Genomic DNA, 20,013 nt, shown 5'->3' with positions numbered 1-20,013 from the left:
GGGCTGCTTTGATAGAAAAGAGTTAATTCACAGATTATAAAGAAATTGAGACTTCTTCACTTGCAAGCAAACATTATTTCAGATGCAAATAAAAGTGCGAGCAACCATCATTGGACCAATTCTGTTTACTTCATCATGTATAATATTCAAACAAAACCCAAAGGATCAAACAGAAGAACAATAATGCACCACAATGAACACGTTTATATTTGCGCTGCTTTACTGTTCCGGTCCACAAACTACTGGATTAACTCACGTTGTCACCAGAGTTTCCATAATATGTAAAAGGAAAATGCATGAAATACTTGCACAATGTCCACTTAAAACAACGCTGTGAATGGAAGAGCATTTTGAGATCAAAACAAACATTTATATATATGTAGACATGCAGTATCCCCTTCTCCTCCCCAATTCAAAACTGTTCAGTGGGTTTGAAGTCTCACCTTCAGGCGCAGTATTACTAAACTCACGAGTGAGGGTCTATTCTCAGCTACAAAACTTCCACCGTAATAGGATATCAGGTTGAGCTATACCGCGTGTGTAATGTTTGTCCAGTCAGTACATCACACAAGCAATGAGATTTCACAAGTGTTTTTTTTAAAAAACTACAAAGCAGACTTGGAAATGAGTATACACAAATGTCAAACAAATGCCAAGCAGCTGGTAGTCAAGGACAGAGAGCGAGCATGAGTCCAGTTTAGTTATAAAAGTCCTTCCATTTCTTTCATGAAAGATTCATAGATATCGTCCTTCGTTTGGATAGAGACGGCAGGGGTGGCTTTAGGTATCGGCTTCATTGGGGCAACAACCTCTTCCTCACCCTTCTTCACAGGTGCCTGACTCTTGCTTTCACGTTTGACCCGCAGTGCGGTGGGTACAAAGCGGGTAATCTCTGCCTTGGGGTTGGTGATTTGGGGCTTTGCACTGATGGTGGCAATGGCTTTCTTCTCGATGGTGGTCACGTTCTCGTCCATTTTTGGGCGCTGGATGAGATTTGGAGGAGCACTGAGGACACCAGGATTTGGCACGGGAGCTGGAGGGAACAATCCTGGTGGCGCAGGCCCCAGTGGAGGAGCCATTGGCGGACGTATCATTCCTGGCCGAGGTGGTGGGATACCTGGGAAGAAAGCCCATTGGTTAGGTTTGAAGAGCAGAGTTTCAGAACAGTCTTGAATAATCATGTCTTTCCTTTATGCTGTACAGAACAAATGTATCTGATTCTTTCATGGTGGCACAGTGGTTAGCACTGCTGCCTCACAGCACCAAGGACCTGGGTTCGATTCCCAGCTTGGGTCACTGTCTGTGTGGAGTTTGCACATTCTCTCCATGTCTGCAATGCTCCAGTTTCCTCCCACATTCTGAAAGATGTAGTTAGGTACATTGACCTGAACAGCCATTGCAATATGACAACTAGGGGAATTTCACAGTAACTTCATTGCAGTGTTAATGTAAGCCTTACTTGTGACTGATGAATAAACTTTATTTTTCCCTCACTTAACTAATATCATCTCTATAAGAAAACCATGCACAAGGTTCATTCATGGAATTTAAAAATCAGAACTAAAAATCACACTAAAAATGTACTAACTGGGGACCCCTTCCATGTTTAAAACCCTGCCTTCTATTTGATTCACTGTTCGCACAGCATTTCACAAATGCTTAACTCTGTTTATTAGTAACAGATGATCATCGGTCAGGGTGTCGTTTCCAAAGTGCACCTGATAAATTGCAGGGTTTAGCAAGTCAGCAATTTCAGCAAGATTTCATGAGACAGGTGTAATTAATATCACAGGGGTTTCAAAAAAGAATGAAATTAAGTTTGGCCTTTGAAACTCAGCATTTTTCCCAAGAGATTAGTGTTTCCACATATTTTGGGAATTCTTAAAATTCAACCCAAGTTTCACACAGGTCAGCCAGGGCTCAGCGCTCTCTCTCTCTTTCTCATCTCTGGCTCTCACATTTGTGATTGAGTCCACTTCAGGCCCTGGTTACAAAAATCAAGGCGTTGGACTAGGGTATGCACAGTAAGGCTTGCAAAATCTCACTAACTGTCCTGGCTGGAGACAATTCTCACCTCTTTAACCTGTGTTTATCTCTCTCTCCACTCGCATTGTCTGCATCTGTAAAGACCTGATTGCCTGTAAAGACTTGTATTCCAACCATTATCTTGTAATTGAGTTTGTGTCTGTATATGCCCTGTTTGTGAACACAACTCCTCACTCACTTGAGGAAGGAGCAACACTCCAAAAGCTTGTGCTACCAAATAAACCTTTTTACTGTACAAAAAATCAAGGCAGTTAGTTCAGCACAGTACTGAGGAAACGTTGACTCCAGATCCAAAGCAATGTGGTTGACTCTTAAATGCCCTCTGAAATGAAATAGTGAGCTATTCAAGCCAAGCACGGTGGGTGTACCAACACCACAGGGACTGCAGTGGTTCAAGAAGGCAGCTCATCACCACCTTCTCAAGGGCAAATATGGATGGGCAGTAAATGCTGAGCTATCCATTCAAAGCCCATGTTCCCTGAATGACTAAAAACAGTTTCAAAATTGAGAGAGTTTTTATAAATATGCAAGTCACAATGTCAGATGTATTTCTACTTCTGGCTCCATAGAGGTTTAAATGCATGCTTATCACATTGGTCCTTTCTACTCTGCACACTAATATGTCTTTGCAGGAATATTTTCCTTTCTTGTCAGTTTGACAATGTTGAATATCATTAGCGGAATTCCCTCATAGGCGCCAGAGTGTGGTGACTAGGGGATTTTCACGGTAACTTCATTGCAGTGTTAATGTAAGGCTACTTGTGACACTAATAGACTTTAGTGCAGAAAGAGGCAATTTGGTATGTTGCGCTGTGTTACATGGGTAGCAATGTTACGCTCACTGACACACACACACAGAGTATTGAGATTACTGTTTATGTAAACAGAGTAGATATCATGTAACAGATTCCATCTTACCTGGGGGAGCTGGCGGAGGTAATCTGGGAGGGGGTCCCCGGGGTGGTGGGCCTGGAGGAAGGCCAGGTGGGGGTCCAGGTGGTGGGCCTGGAGGTCTCCCAGGCGGTGGTCCAGGAGGAAGCAATCGCGGGATCGGTCCTCTGATGCCAGGTAACCCCGGTGGTCGAATGAATGGAGGTGCACCTGGAATTAAGTGTACGATTACAATCAGACAGGATTAAGCAATCGCAGTAATAAATCCACTCTGATTTAGAGATCAGCTAAATCTCCTTTCTCCAACAGAAAGATACAAAAGTTACATTATCCCACAACAACCCGAACACTGTCACACTAATTGCTTCAACACAAGACAGGCACATTTCAAGGAGATTTCACAGGGGATCTAACTAGGAAACCAATTACAAACTGCATTTCCAACAAATTCCAGACCAAAATCTTTTTCTCTTCCTTTCCCCATGGAAGCAGGAATTTGTCCCAAAAACAGTTTTCCTTCAACGAATCCAGTACTCTGCAGCCTGGCCATGACATGTCTGTGACAAATATTCACCATCAAAAACCAAATCCTCCTTGAACAGCAGAAAGACCATAAGACATAGCAGCAGAATTAGGCCACTCAGCCCACTGCGTTTGCTCCGCCATTCAATCATGGCTGATATTTTTCTCATCCCCATTCTCCTGTCTTTTCCCATAACCCCTGATCCCCTTATTAATCAAGAACTTTTCTATCTTGTCTTGAAGACACTCAATGTCCCGGCCTCCACAACCTTTTGCAGCAAAGAGTTCCACAGATTCACCACTCTCTGGCTGAAGAACTTCCTCCTCATCTCTGTTTTAAAGGATCATCCCTTTACCCTGAGGCTGTGCCCTCTGGTTCTAGTTTTTCCTCCTAATGGAAGCATCCTTTCTACATCCACTCTATCCTGTGTTCTGGCAATTATTGGTTTAAAACGTATTAATTTACCACGCAGACTGTGTCACTAAATTATAATTCATTCACGGGGTGGGGGTGATACTGGCTGGGCCAGACTTTATTGACTATCCCCAACTGCCCTACATCCACACCAGTCAACTGAGGGCAGATTAAAGACTCAACTCCACAATGCTTAAAGAGGGAACTTCAGCCAACTTAAAAATCTTCCCCCTTCAACACCAACTCAAACATTTAAACGGTGCAATCATTCAGTTCAAAATAGCCAAACTCAACAACTTCAATAAAATCTCCCACGGCAGAAGGTTCAAAGTGATCACAATCTTTTGTGTTATTTTAACGAATTCCCTTCAAGTGTACAGTTTATTAGTAACATCATTTTGTGACATTGGTGTACCTTTAAGAATTTTTTAAAAATCATGTTCTCTGTAGTTGATGCCAATGTTACTAGACTGTTTACACTTCTGAAAGCAGGGTCTCTCTCTCTTTCCCCTTGGCTCTGAAAGGGGTGTCTCTCTCTCTCCCCCCTTGGCTCTGAAAGGGGTGTCTCTCTCTCTCTCCCCCCTTGGCTCTGAAAGCAGCGTCTCTCTCTCCCCCTGGGTTTTGGAAGTTCTGCTGGTTTGCTGAAAGCAAGGCTTCTTGCCTTCCTGCAGTAGAAAATCTGCTGTTGGTGGCTTGACCAGAGTCTACCTGGGGTTCTAGGAAGTTGTTCCGACTTCAAACTCGTCGGGTGTATCAAGAGGACAATTAGAACTTACAAGACTGAGAGTTTTCAATTCTCCAACCAAAGGACTCAATCATGTGAGCATTAGACTTTGCAGGGCTGAACTTGTTTAAAGGGTTTTGTCTATGGATGGTTTTGATTTGATTTGATCTGAACATCTTAAATGTATTTGTTAAGGTGGTTATTTTGCTTTTATTGGTAATTAATAAAAGTGCTTGCTAATTTTCTTTCCATATATGTTAACTATATTCTTAAATAAACTTTGTTTGATAAAACTCCCTCATGGATCATTTGAATCAAATATGAAGTGAAACATACCCTAGCCAAATTCAAAATGCAAAACTTATGAACTCCATAAAACACTATGGAGTTTCTGACCGGAATTATAACAATTTCAATAGTCACACAAATAGGCATTGGAGGATTAACACAATTCTGTTTCTTACCTGGAGGTGGTCCTGGTGGCAGGCCAGAAGGTGGTCCTGGGGGTCTCAGTGGAGGTGCAGGAGGAGGTCCAAGTGGTGGGGGCCCAGGCATTGGTGGGGCTTGCATTGGCGCCCTAGGGGGCATCTGAGTCGGTGGTGGAACCTGTGGTCCCTCTGGCCGCGACTCCTCCCGTTGTCGCTTTTCTCGACTCTGCTCTTCTGCTTCCATCTTTTCCTCTTCTGCACCTCCCTCGGTATGGGCTTCCTCTTCCTCCTCCTCTTCGTCCTCAGGGAAATCCTGACCTATTAGGAGGTACGGTATTAATTTACTTAGACATTCAGCACACAAAACTCTCTAAAAACACTGAACAAAAAAAAAAAATTGTGGATTTGCTACCATAGAACCAACATTGGCCTGAAAACAGCTCAATCACTGATCCATCTTACAGGAACAATGCGGCTGTCCCCATGTAATTCATCAGCACAACAACCCAGGAAAGAAAAATCAAACTCAGTGTGCCAATCGGCACAAGGGGAATGTCATTATTTTTTAAAAATCAGCCTGTTTGAATATTGCTGACCAGACACACGATCAGATATATTATTCTCGTCAATGCCTGGTGTTTTTTTATTGGTGTGAAACACCATCACTCTGAAATTCTGTACCTCCGGGCTCATCATAACTTTAAAAAAAGTGCTACAGAATCCAGAAAACAGCATACACACTTAAAACAATTTATCGGGAACTCAGCTAACCTCCTGCCAATATCACAGGGAGAACACTTCGAAAATTCAACACTCATGGCTCCAACTGTCAATGCCATGTCTAGACCCCCAGCACCAGGACAGGATTCCCGGACAGCTGGAATCATAGAATCCCTACAGTGCAGGAGGAGGCCATTTGGCCCATTGAGTCTGCACCGACCACTATACCATCCAGGCGCTATCCCCACAACCCTAGCTAGACCCCGACACTAAGGGGCAATTTAGCATGGCCAATACTCCTAACCCGCACATCTTTCAGACTGTGGGAAGAAACCAAAGTACCCAGAGGAAATTCACACAGACACGAGGAGAATGTGCAGACTCCATGCAGACAGCAACCCAAGGCCAGAATCAAACCCAGGTTCTAGCTCAGGACGATTTGTTGTCTCCGACGCACTTTCTTTCACCACCCATCCCTCACCTCCTCCCACCTAGTTTCTTCCTGAAGATATTAATTATCACTGATATACAATTACACAACTGCGGGAAAGGCTTTGGCATCTGGTACAGCTGGCCATTCTGTACATGAGTGTCGGTAGTGAGTTACAGCTGCTACACCGTGGCCAGGGGACTGAGTGTGAATATCACTTTAACCAATCTTCACACGTAAGCCATTTTTAGCAAGTTTCTGGATCCTGAACAGCAACTGATTTTACTCTTCTGTAATCTGGGGATCCAAGGCCATTTTTAATGACATTTATTAGCTCCCATTTAAATCATTACAGATTTTAATTTGTAAATATTATAAACCTAAAGCACAAGAGATTATTATTCCGGTTCTACCTGTGTGGACTCTTTACAAGAACAGTCCTGCACCTTCCCACACCTTCACTTTTTGCCTGCAATCCTGTTAAGTTTCTCATCTTCAACTACCGCTCCAACTCCCTTTTAAAATGGTTTAGGGGAATCAGCTTCCACCACCTTTCCAGGTGGAAGTGTTCCAAGTCCTGACATCTCCCAGAGGGAAAGAAATGTCTTCCTCTCCCCTTCTAGATCTTCTGCCAATGTTTTGAAATCCTGTGGATATGGACACACTCGACAGCTGGAATGGTTGATCTACTCTGTTTTAATTTTTTTTCTTAACTTGCTATTTGCAATTCTTCACTATTTTCCAGTAATTGTCCTGCTAACCAACGCAGCAAATGCTGCAGATTAAACTTGGCTTGGGCTACACAGTTCAGCAACATGTATTTATAAAGCATCTTTAACAAAATGAAACATTTTAAAAAGCACTTCACTGGAATATTGTCAAACAAACTTTTGACACCAAGATTCCCAAGAAGATATCGGGGCAAGTCTCAAAAGCTTAGTCAAACGGGTGGGTTTTAAGGAGTACCTTTAAGGAGGAAAGATAGGCAGCGATGTGAAGCGGTTTAAGGAAGGAATTCCAGAGCTTAGGGTCTTTGCAGTTTACTGCCAATGATGGAATGGTGGAATAGTGGAATATGTTTTCCCTAAGCCATCAGGACTCACCTGATGAAGGAGCAGTGCTCTGAAAGCTTGTGCTACCAAATAAACAAGTTGGATTTTAACCTGGTGTTGAGAGACTTCCTACTGTGGAATGATTAAAGTTCAGGGAATCTCTGGTGGTCAGGATCAGATGAATACATATGGAGCACCAGCCGTACAGCATTTTTGTAATCTTCTGGAAGACTAGACCCTTTATCTGAGACTATCGGCACATAACCATCGACTGTATTCCAACACGAAATGCCACAGACCCTGCAGCCTTACCACTTACAGATGGGTTACTATCTCCACGTGGGTCTGAGCTGCCCTCGGTGGAAGTTGAGGGCCTGTCCGATTACTCACCTGCCATTCGAAGCATCATTGCTTGCAGAGGAGTAAGCTCCTTCAGGTTCTTCTTCTTTTTCTTGTGTTTGTCCTGCACGTCTGCAAAGCGGACAATGCGGCCTGTGGGAAGACAACACACACTCAGCCAAAGCATTTCAAGTGTTCCAGTAAATAGCGATGCAACAAAAAAGCACAGCTTAGCTTTCCAATCATTCTCATTGTTTGAAATTAATTTACATTTAGGCGTTAGCAACCTAGTCAGAAAGACCAGCAGCACATTCACGCAATCTGTAAAGCACCACGTCTGGAGTCTGCATCAGAAGTTGATTGGAATCACATTCACACAAGCAGTAAAATGTACTATATTGGATGGACACCAACGTACAGACTGAAACCACGCTCACCAGCGTGGTGCTACAGTACACTGGAGATCGGTGTGCAGGCCATTCGGACCCTCAAATCTGCTCTACCAGTCATATGATCATGGCTGATCCTCTATCTCAACTCCCGCTTTCTTCACAGGTTCACCGCCTTCTGAATGAAGCAATCTCTCCTTATCTCAGTGCTAAATGGCCTACCCTGTATCCTGAGACTGGGACCCCTTATTCTAGAAACCCCACCCCAGCCAGGGGCAATATTATCCCTCCATCCTGTCTGTTCAGCCCTGTCTGAATTTTAATGAGATCCCTTCTAATTCTCCTAAACTCCAGTGAATACAGGCCTAGTCGGCCCAATCTCTTCTCATACAACAATCCTGCCATTCCAGGAATCAGTCAGTCTGGTGAACCTTCACTGTAGTCCCTCTATGTCAAACACATCCTTTCTTACGCAAGGAGACTCAAACTGCACACAGTGCTCTAGGCATAATCTCGCTTGTATCATACTCCAGCTCCCTCACTTTCACACGTATGAAGGAAAGGGATAAAAAGCAGACAAAAGGGTGATTAAATCATATTGAAAAATAACCAATCAGAAGAACATACCCGGTTTATCATCGTCCAGCCGTAAACTTTCATCATCTTCATCTCGATGCCGAAAATCATCGTCGTCATCATCACTGTCTTTATCTTTCGAGTCTTCACTGTCTTCATCCTGATCGTCTCGATTTCCATCCTGATCTTGCTCCATGCCTTCAGGGTAATCATCATCACCACTGTCCTCCTCATCCTCTTCTTGCATATCCTGAATCGCTATAGAGGCGAAAAAGTCAAGATTAGGGTAATGTATACGACACTGCACATCGACTGTGGAACTATATTCACAGTGTGATACTAACACAGAGCACTGGGAAACACACGGCAACGCCTGTGAAGATGCCTTACCAGTTTCAGGGTCATAAACATTATCTTCATCCTTTCCCTTCAGAGGTAAGCCTGGAGGGGGTCCCATCCTTCTTGCATAAAGAGCTAATACCTGAGGCGGAGGTGGCCCTGGGGGTGGGCCAGGGGGCTTCTTACCAGGTGGTAATCGAGGAACTCCATGTGAAGGAGGGGGCATTAGTGTAACAGGTTTAGAAGGTGGCCTGTAGGGAAGAACAGATATTGTGGATTTCTTTTCAAAGAAAGAAATGTATTAAAATATTACTCAAACTGTCCCAACACAAATAATCCCCAGTATTTAAACGAACATGATACATCTTAATGAGACACACCCCTCGTTTAGGAAGATAAAACTCAATCTAAATGTCTGGTTGTGTTGTTGAAGTAATATTAAAAATCTTAAGTCTGCACACATTTCCCATTACTGTTCCCAATACAACCGTTGTCTACATTCAGAATTAGATTTAGGGGCAGCACAGTGGGTAGCACTGCTGCCTCACAGTGCCAGGGACCTGGGTTCAATTCCCAGCTTGGGTCACTGTCTGTGCGGAATCTGCACGTTCTCCCTGTGTCTGTGTGGGTTCTCTCCGGGTGCTCCAGTTTCCTCCAGCTGGATTGGCAATGTTAAATTGCCCCTTAGGCGTCAGGGGTACGAACAGGGTAAATGCATGGGGTTACACGGATAGTGTTAGAATGTGATCAATGATAACATTGGATCTGTTATAATGTAACCAATTACAAAATGATGTGGTGGACAGCTGACCCACCATAAATAAGCAGCAGATGGGAATTGTGGGGAGCTTGTATGGCCCAGGGTGTGGCCTCAAGTGTTGGAGAAATGAAGTTTCTTTATTAAACCTTTCTCTTTGATTTACTTTCTGAAATAAGTTCTTTTTAAAGCTTGCAACTGAATAATTCCTTCTGCTAGGTGAACAGATAGGGCCTGGGTGGGATTGTAGTCGTGCAGGCTCCGTGGGCTGAATGGCCTCTTCTGTACTGTAGGGATTCTATGATTCTAATGGAAACTTTCCTTGTAAACTTGCCATGCTGTAATTTCATCTGCCCTCAGATGTACACATCAGGGTATGATCATTAGCAAGAAATTGTATTAGAAACCCCAAAATAAGGAATGGATTGTATGTCCTTAAGATAGGTACTGAACTATATCTGCTTGCCCCAGTCCAATTGTTCTTCAGCCTGTAATGCTGTCTCAATTCCATGTGTAATGTGACCAGAGATTGACTAGCAAAATACAAAAAATGCACACTGCTTCACTGTGCATTTAATAAAATCAAGTGTGGAAGAAACAGTCACTGCCTGTCTGTGTGCAAATCTCTTCATTGCTATTGTTTTCCCAAATTTCAACTGATAAGCTTGAAAATGTTACAGCTGCTTATCTGTGTCAATAACCCTCGCTGACCAACAAACCAATTTCTTTCAGTTCGAGTAGGCCACTACACCACAGAGGATAGTTTGTTTTTAAGTTAAAGTTTATATATTAGTCACAAGCAGGCTTACATTAACACTGCAATGAAATTAATGTGAAAATCCCCTGGTCGCCACACTCTGGCACCTGTGCGGGTCGGTGCATCAAAGCAGAATATGGGAGAAAACCAGGGCACCCAGAGGAAACCCACGCAGGCACAGGGAGAAAGTGCAGATCAGTGACCCAAGCCACAAATCAAACCTGGGTCCCTGGCACTGTGAGGCTAATACAGTCTAATCACTGAGCCACTGCGCCGCCCTCAGAATCAGTAAAATAGCTTGAATCGCGCTTACACCACCCCCCCCACCCCCATCCATTCTTTGCGTTTAAACATTCACTGTCTATGTATGTACCCAAGTGGCTTCAGATACAAACGAATTGCTGCTCACCCATAAGCTGATGTCTTTTTCAATATCGAGGGAGGCTGAGCTCCAGGGAGAGGGATATCCTGAATCATGATGTTTGATGGAGCATGAGGCATGTCTGGCAGCGGAATACTCTCCACCTCCACATGTTGAGCATTCTGTATAAAGATGGAAAATGACCACACTGCAGCAATGAATAAACACACAATCTGAAAGCAGCACAGTTAACTGTGGTCCTTGGCTTCCTATGGCGAGATGTTCTTCACTTTTAAGTGAATGTCTTTAGTAGATACGTTACTACAGAGGAGACAAAGGTTAGCATGAAATATCCCTGCTAGCAACTGCACTTGGAATTTTAATGTGGAGATGCTGGCGTTGGACTGGGGTGGGCACAGTAAGAAGTCTCACAACAGAGTGGTGCTCTGAAAGCTCATGATACCAAATAAACCTATTGGTCTTTAACCTGGTGTTGAGAGACTTCTTACTTTGGAATTATAAATATCTGATGGCAGTGGGGACTTGGTGAGTCTTGAGAGTTGCTAGCTGCATTGCAATCTTTTCTCATCAGAGAACATTGCGAGTAAAACAGCAAATAGGACATACTGATCCCAGGAGCCTGACATTAGAAAACGCTCCCAAAGCCGTGGGGGGTATTAGACACACTCTAAACACGAGGGAATTTACAAGCCTACTCACCCTTTTCTCACAAAGAACATTTCAATTCCGGTTTAATAATGTTAGCTGAAAATTTTCACAATTTAAAACAAAATGCGTTACTGCCCCTTCACCCCACTATTGTTTAAAAAGCTCCCATTTCATGTCACTTCATAGCAGGTTTGAAGAAATGTTTGCTTTAAATGTTTGATGTGACTCTGCTCTCAATTCTCCCTCAGTCTTGAATGCTTTCACCAGGGTCTTTCTACAGAAAGCTGTGAGCTGCATTCATCCTAATTCTATCACAGCTCCTTTGAAACACCAAGTCTGTTCATACCTGCCTTGAACTGAAAGCACTTCAATCTCCAGGCCAGAGGGGAAACTCGAGCAAAACTGACTTTGTGTACCTCCTGCTCTTCATTTAACACATCTGGAATTATGAAACATCTGGCAGCAATTGTTACAGGCAGTCTCACTACGGGGTCGGCTCCAGTTCAGCAACAGTCTATTTGGAATCCACCTCTCCAATTTCAGGACATTATCCCTTATTGCAGAAGATGATGGAAATATTGGTTAATCGAGACTTTCAAAGGGAAGTCAATATAACCAACAAAAAGCAACACACAACATGAAAGTGCTGTCTCCTGACACGGAGCCTCATCCAACACTTCCCTGTGTGACACTGCAGCGCTTTGTAAGTGATATTTGGGCCATTAATCATTTGCGTGAAGCAAAGGGAAAGATAAAGGCTGCAAATTCAGACCAAAGCACCACATTCTCCAGAGAGATGGGGCTCAGACCCCGGGGACTTATCGGGCAAGGCGATCTTGCTGATTACACCCTCAGTGTGTTATTTATCAATGCAGTTCAATAAGTGTTAACAAAATAAACAAATCTTTTGCAGTTTGAATACAGTGATTATACCTGCTCCATTAGACGTACAAAGTGCAACATCCATCCCTGGTGTTCCTAAACATGCAGCTTACAAAATTTGTAAGTTGGAGAATGACAACAACAAGGATTGTACACAGATGAACAAATTGGAAATTTGAAGGGCATACCCTTCATTTTTAGAATGAAAGTTATTTTCTCTCAGTAATGTCAATAGCGCCAGATCAGTTACAGCACAGTTAATTACATATTTCTGTTCCCTGTTCCAACCCTGAAAGAGAGAGACCCCGCTGCACAGGCAAAACAAGTTCTCACAACAGGTACCCTGTGGTGTTGTGGGCGAGATCATTAATTTAGTGACAAATTTGGTCCAAATCCCCTGTAAGCTAGACTGAAACACACAAAACTCAAACTTTTCTTTAACTGCTACACACTGCCAAACACACTGGTGAACTTACAATGGGAGGTGCACAAGGCCTTCTGTTATCAGATATTAAAAGGTGGTGGGATCAGGTCAGGTATCCGATCTACCCACTCCAGAATGATGCTATTAAGGACTATCATACACCCGCCTTATAACTAAAACCATCCCACTGCTTTGAGAACATGCTTTTAAAAAATATGCAATTTCTAATTAAAGCAAAATATTGCGGATGCTGGAAATCTGAAATAAAAACAGGAAAATGCCGGAATCTTTCATTAAGGAGCTTATAGTGGGCATTTAAAAATCTCTATGCAATCAGGCAGAGTCAACATGGTTTTGTGAAAGAGAAATCATAGCGGACTAATTTGTTAGCATTCTTTGAGTAGGTAATAAACAATATGGGTAAAGGGAACCTGTAGCTGTGGTGTACTTGGGTATTAACAAGGTGTCATAACAAAGACTACACCACAAAGTGAGGGCTCATGATGAAAGTATCTGCAAATGAATTGGATAAAAGGACCAAATGTATGGTGGCTAAATATACTAACAATACAAAAATAGTGAGGAGGACCTAATCTATCTCCATCCCTTTGCAGTTTTCTTAAGATAGCAGACACAAATTTGATAGATTATAGCTTTAAATTAAGGGGTGGTAGTTATAAGATGGATGTCAGGGGTAGGTTCTTTACCCAGAGGGTGGTGAGGGATTGGAATGCCCTGCCTGCTGCAGTTGTAAATGCGCTTAGTTTGGGGGTGTTTAAGAGATCTGTGGATAGGTTTATGGATGGAAAGGGTTTGGTTTAGGTTTGAGGGTCATTGCTTTTTAACTGGTCGGCGCAACATCGTGGGCCGAAGGGCCGGTTCTGCGCTGTAATGTTCTATATAAAATGGGAAAACGTGAACTTGTCTACTTTGGCAGGAAGAATGGGAAAACTGTACATTATTTAAAGGAAGTGAGATTGCAGAACACTGCAGCACAGCATGATCTCAGTACCCTGGTACACAAATCACAAAATGTTAGTATGCAGGTACAGCAATTCATTAGGAAGGCAAATAGAAAGTTTGTGTTTGTTGCAAGGAGAATGGAATAGGGAAATGAACTAGGGAAGTTTTGCTTTGTTGTACAGAGCACGAGTGAGACCACATCTGGAGTACTGTGTACAGTTCTGGTCTCTTGTTCAAAAAAAATTATATTTAGCAACAGTTCAGAGAAGGTTAAAACATTAAAACCATAAAACAGTAGACAGGGGTCGTGGGTGGAGAGAGGGACTGGTGGTGTTGAGATGGCGGCGTGGGCTCGTTGGGCCGAAGGGCCTGTTTCCTGGGCTGGTTTTGTTCTTTGCTCAACTGATTGCTGGGACGAAGGAATGATGAGGAAAGGCTGAACAGGTTGGGTTTGTATCCATTGGAGTTTAGAAGAATGAGACAAAGGGAATTTGACAGGGTGGCTGCTGAGAGAATTTTCCCCCTACTGGGAAAGATTGGGACTAGGGGGACACAATTTAAAAATTAAAGAGCCTCCCACGTAAGGTGGACTTGAGGAGAATCTTTTTTTTCCTCAGAGGGGTTGCTAGTCTGTGTAATTCTCTTCCCCAGACAGCAGTGGAGGCAGAGTCAATGGATATTTTTAGAGTTAGATAAATTTTTGAGTGACAAGAGTCAAAGGTCAAGTGGGTAGACAGGAAAGTAGACTAGAGGTCACAATCAGGTCAGTCATGATCTTATCAAACAGTATTGCAGGTTCAAGTGACCAGATGGCCTACTCCTGCTCCTAATTCACATGTTTATTGGTATATTCGATCATTCCTCACCTTGACAGCATCAAAGAACTGGCAGAGCTGTGACCGTTTCTGCTCATATTCACTCTCCAGTTTCCGCAGCTCCTTATAAAATTCAGTATTTTCCTTCTCGTACAGCCGCAGGATCCGTTCAAACGTCTCTCGTAACTTTTTCCGCTTGTCTTTCAGCACCTTCTCGTTGAGTTGTGGCTGCTGCACGGGATTGAATTCTGCAAAAAAACGGAGTTGGGGGAGGGGCAGGGGACAAAAATTATAGCATGCAGAACAGATATAATTCCAGCACAGGTTAACAGTGGTTAGGATTCACCCCGCACATCAGATAGCAAGACTACTACAACATTCTAAATAATTTTCCCAAAATCCTAATCTCAGTCTCTTGCCCAAAAGTCTGACGTATCCTTGGGATCCCCTTAGAATGAAGCAAAATAGAACAGATCAGACAGAAACAGTCAACATCTTGAGGATTCCAATTACAAGCAAACAGGAACATTTGAAATGTTAAAACTGCTGAATATATGGAAAAGACACCGTTCACAGCAAACATGGAAAATAGGATTGAGCGATTTAGTGGAAATGCTGTGACTAGAACATTGACTTATGTATCAAGACATCAAACATGTTTCTTCAGAAGGAACTCTTCAAAATGCAGCTCATGAAAATACAACAAAATTTACTCCAATTTATAAATCAAAGTAAGGTTTAATAAAGAAACATCATTATTCCAAATGTGGGGCCTCACCCTGGGCCATCCCAAGCCATTACTAAAAGAGTATCCATAGGCGGCAAACACGCACAGTCCATCAACTTAAAGGCCAATACTGCATCTGGAATCTCCAATTTAAATTTCATTAGCCTGTTGTGGCCCTATCAAAATCCACGATAAAATCTTCCATGGACTGGGTGCCTTGTCTCCTAATCCTGTTAAACATCACCCATCCTTCATAATTCTCTGATAGCTCATCTTTCTGGTAAAACTTTTAAGTATTGTAGCAGGAGCTGTAGCCCTTCTTCTTTATTCAAAGCATCTCTGTCCAATCAGAAAATACTTTGCTTCTTGTCTTGTTCCTGATTGGAAGCGACAAAGTTAATGTCATAACTTGCTTTTCTCGGTATTGTAGTGAGAAAGGTCCACATTTCCACCTCTGCTTTCCATTGCCAATATGATTTGGCATCTGAAAAATTCTCTAAGTACTAACATGCTTACATATTGAGTACAAATTTCCTTACAGCATCTGAAAAGACAGGGAGACAATCTAATCCCACCAGTTTACTCCTACCTTCTGCCATGGTTGTAGCCCTTCTTCAAAACCAAACACCAAATTACGATGGGTTTTCCTCTGCTACCAATGTTTTGTGTTTTACGGGTCAGCTGACCCTGAATCTTGTTACCATTGGTCACATTACATCCAATACAAAGTTGTCACTGGTTACATTCTAACAAAACACACATCCCAAATTCCAGGGGCATGAATATGACACAATCTACTGACAAACAAGCGTGTTTCAACACATCTCTTCATCTGATTCTGACTTTAAAAAGTTTTATCCTGGAAAATTCCAATTCTGGTTCTTTACCCATCTCATCCAGCTTCTCCATGTCTTTAATTATCTGCTTGGGATCCTTCATTTTAAGCACAGCGGCTCGCACCATCATTCGCTGTTTCTTGTTCTGTGAACACAAAGGTTTTCCAGAAATCCATCAATAAGTCAAACTTACACCGAGGACAATCGCACAGTGGGAAGCTGAGTTCACAAAACAAAATCCATGAAACTGGATACCATTGTGGTCTGTCCAACAAACCTATAAAAGCAAATCACTGTAGATCCTGGAATCTGAAACAAAACTAGAAAATGCTGGAAAATCTCAGCAAGTTTGACAGCATCTGTAGAGAGAGAATAGAGCCAACGATTTGAATCTGAATGACCCTTTGTCAGAATTACACACATCGGACAGACAATCTTCCCCTCATCTCCAAACTCAATTCACCCAACTGCAATTTCTTCTCTCTCTCCTCATATGGGAATGGCATTGCTTTCCTTTCATTCCTTCTTCTGTATACCAACCCATGAACTCTTCTTTCTCCCTGAACAATCCTGAAATTGAGGCTGATTGCAAATACCTTCTCTCCATATGAGAGTCAGTATCTCCAGGACATGGCACTTGAGTCTGAATTCTGTCCCCACCCAGCAGCAACCACTGGATAACAACCAGGAGTGACAACACTGGCTACATCTTTTCCACCATCAAAGTACAAGAAGATGGGGGGCAATTATAGATCCTCAACTGCTGTCCGAGCTCAAATCCACCAATTCAGCATAGTTGTGGGAATAAACCTTTAATCTTCTTACTGCAGAATTGTGATCCAAATTGTGCCAGCTAGTTCATTTACCCTCCAAGCTATCAGTCTATATATTCCCAATGGGAGGGGAACAGATACAAGATACAGAGGGCCAGAGAAACATCTTTACACAAGTTTATTTGTTGAAACAGAAATGATATCAACACTCAAGTTTAGAATACCGATGGTGATGGAAAGGGTCAAGGGGATATGGGTGTTGGGATGGTAAATTAGACTGGAATCTTTACTCGCATGCAGGGAAAATGCTGACATGGAGAGGTGGGCTGAATGGCCTTCTTCACGGTTGTATTTATTTTCATAAGGTGTTGGTGTTGCTGGCTGGCCAGCATTTGTTGCACATCCCTAATTGCCCTTTAACCGAGTGGCTTTGCTTGGCCATTTCAGAGGGCAGTTTACAGCCAACTGCATTGCTGTGGGATTGGAATCACACGTAGACCAGGCCGGATAGGGGCAGCAGATTTCTTTCCGTGAAGGACGTTAGTGAACCAAATGGGTTTTTTTTTACAACAATCCCACTCAGATTAGTTTTAGATTCTATATTTATTAATTTAATTCAAATAGTACCAGTGTGATACCAGAGCATTAGTTTGGGTCTCTGGGTTGCTAAGTTCAGTGAAATAAACTGTGCCACCATCTCCCATGTACAATGCTACAACTACAACCATCTGTTATACGAGCATACTTTTGGCACAAAATCAATGTTCCCTCTAATTTGGTTTATGGAGTTTATAGACAACATAACTGCACAGCTGTTTAAAGAAGGCAACTTGTTTATAACCTGCCCTGGATGTTCGGGTTGCTGCAAAGACACACAGCTTTGAAAGAATATGATACGCAAACCATCTGAAGATTTGCATTGAAAATGCCGGACAAATTAACTCCAAACAGTAACATAAGAACATAAGAAATAGGAGCAGGAGTAGGCCATCTAGCCCTTTGAGCCTGCCCCGCCATTCAATAAGATCATGGCTGATCTGTCGTGGCTCAGTTCCACTTTCCCGCCCTCTCCCCATAACCCTTATGGTAACGCAAAGACAGAGATTCGAAATACACTCAAGTTCCTCACCTTTTTCAGTTCCCGCTTCCTGGCCTCCTTGCCTGGTTAATAAAAAAGTGAATCAGGGTTAGATTTAGCAAAGGAGATCAAAAAAACTTACATTTATATGATCACAACTTCAGAACATTCCAAAACTGTTTACAGCAAATGAAGTGACTGTTGTTTGTCAGACGTGTAGCTGTCAATTAATACACAGCAAGATCCCACAAATAGCAAAGTGATTTAACACTTTGGCTGATGGATAAACGTTGGTAACCACGTGTCTACTCTTCATTAACATTGCCACTCTATATTTTACATCCATAAAGATGGCAGTTAACACCACAGGTTAATATCTCATCCGAAAGTCAAAACCTCCAACAACACAGCACTCCCACAGTACCCACAGGCCTAGACTTTATGCTCAAATTTCTAGAGTGTGAACTGAACCTATGACATTCAGATTGAGGGAAGAATGTGTTACTGACAGAGGCACACAGGCATCAAATCAGATCAGCCAGCGTCTTATCAAATGGCGAAGCAGATTCGAGGGTCTGAATGGCCCACTCCTCTTCTATTTCATATGTGCTGCTCTGAGTGTGACTGGGATCCCCGTGAGGGAAAAGATACCAGCAGAGGTAGCTGGATAGAAGCTGGCTTTCCAATGAAAATGGGTCACTGTGTGAGGTTGCTTCAGTTTACACCAAGTCAGACCAAAACAGATCTTTGAACGTTTTGATTTGAATTTAGATCCTCCCTTGATTCTCTCTGTAATGTTGAGATGACTGTCCCGCGTTCCTCAGGTCCCCAGCTCTTGTCCCAGTACCCAGACATGCCCTCCTCCCCCAAACTCACCCCCTCCTCCTCCACCCCCTGCCCCCATTTCCCCATCAGGAGGAGCAAGTGTTTGGGGACAGGGCTCCCCCAATGCCGTGCAACCCCCACCCCGATCCTACTTAACACTCCCCCTCCTCCCCGGTGCCCACCATCCTGCCCCCCCCCTCCCCCCCCCCCCCCCCCCCAGTATTCACCATCCTGCCACCGCTCCCCCCACCCCCCCCCAGGGTATTCACCATCCTGCCCCCACTCCCCTCCACCCAGTGCCCACCATCCTGCCCCTGCTCCCCTCCCCCCCTGGGTATTCACTATCCTGCCCCAGCTCCCACGCTCCCGCCCCCCCCCCAGGGTATTCACTATCCTGCCCCCCCCACCCCCGGGGTATTCACTATCCTGCCCCCCCCACCCCCGGGGTATTCACTATCCTGCCCCCCCCACCCCCGGGGTATTCACTATCCTGCCCCCCCCACCCCCGGGGTATTCACTATCCTGCCCCCCCCCCACCCCCGGGGTATTCACTATCCTGCCCCCCCCCCCCCCGGGGTATTCACTATCCTGCCCCCGCTCCCCAGGTACTCACGGGCCTGGTCGGTCGGGTTCATGAATTTGCCGCTCTTGGTGGAGCTGGTTGAACGGCGGCCCATCCTGGCGGCTCTGTCTCTCCCTCCGTCTGCCCGGGCTGAAAGGAGCCGAATTCACCCGGCCGCAACCGCGGCCTCCGCTCTCCCCCGGTCCCCGTCGGTCCCGGCTCCCCCTCTTCCCGGCTCCCTCTATCTCAGTCTCAGTCCCTCTCACGGTTCCGCCGCCATCTTCCACTTGGCAACGACCTTTCACCCAGCGCGCCATTTCCGCTTCCGGGTCCCCGATGCCCAGGGTCAGGGACATTCCCACAGCCCCCAGATTGCATTCACTCACCCCAGTGGGTATTATTTATTTATTAGTCACAAGTAACACTTACATTAACATTGCAATGAAGTTACTGTGAAAATCCCCCAATTGCCACACTCTGGCACCTGTTCAGGTACACTGAGGGAGAATCACGGCCAATCCATTCAACCAGCATGTCTTTCGGACTGTGGGAGGAAACCGGAGCACCCAGAGGAAACCCACGCAGACATGGGGAGAATGTGCAAACTGCACACAGACAGTGACCCAAGCCAGGAATCAAACCCGGGTCCCTGGCGCGGTGAGGCAGCAATGCTAACAACTGTGCCATCGTACTGCCCCCATTGTCCCTCACTC

The 20,013-nt window shown here is 44.1% G+C and overlaps 1 protein-coding gene across 1 annotated transcript; it reads right to left on the bottom strand.

Annotated features, from left to right (window-relative positions):
* Positions 1-107: 107 nt before the first annotated feature.
* On the bottom strand, positions 108-19,571 carry wbp11 (WW domain binding protein 11). The gene is made up of 11 exons (XM_080217630.1): positions 19,352-19,571; positions 17,965-17,996; positions 16,114-16,207; positions 14,551-14,747; positions 10,795-10,928; positions 8,923-9,122; positions 8,584-8,790; positions 7,619-7,720; positions 5,063-5,344; positions 2,965-3,147; positions 108-1,117 (listed from the first exon to the last, which is right to left on the bottom strand). The coding sequence occupies exons 1-11, from the start codon at positions 19,413-19,415 to the stop codon at positions 702-704; spliced, it is 1,911 nt and encodes a 636-aa protein (XP_080073756.1). The 5' UTR covers positions 19,416-19,571; the 3' UTR covers positions 108-701.
* Positions 19,572-20,013: the final 442 nt, after the last annotated feature.

This window comes from Carcharhinus amblyrhynchos, chromosome 35 (assembly GCF_965287045.1).
Source record: "Carcharhinus amblyrhynchos chromosome 35, sCarAmb.v2.hapA, whole genome shotgun sequence".
Classification (NCBI taxonomy): Eukaryota; Metazoa; Chordata; class Chondrichthyes; order Carcharhiniformes; family Carcharhinidae; genus Carcharhinus; species Carcharhinus amblyrhynchos.
This window is presented reverse-complemented; position numbering and strand designations above follow the sequence as displayed.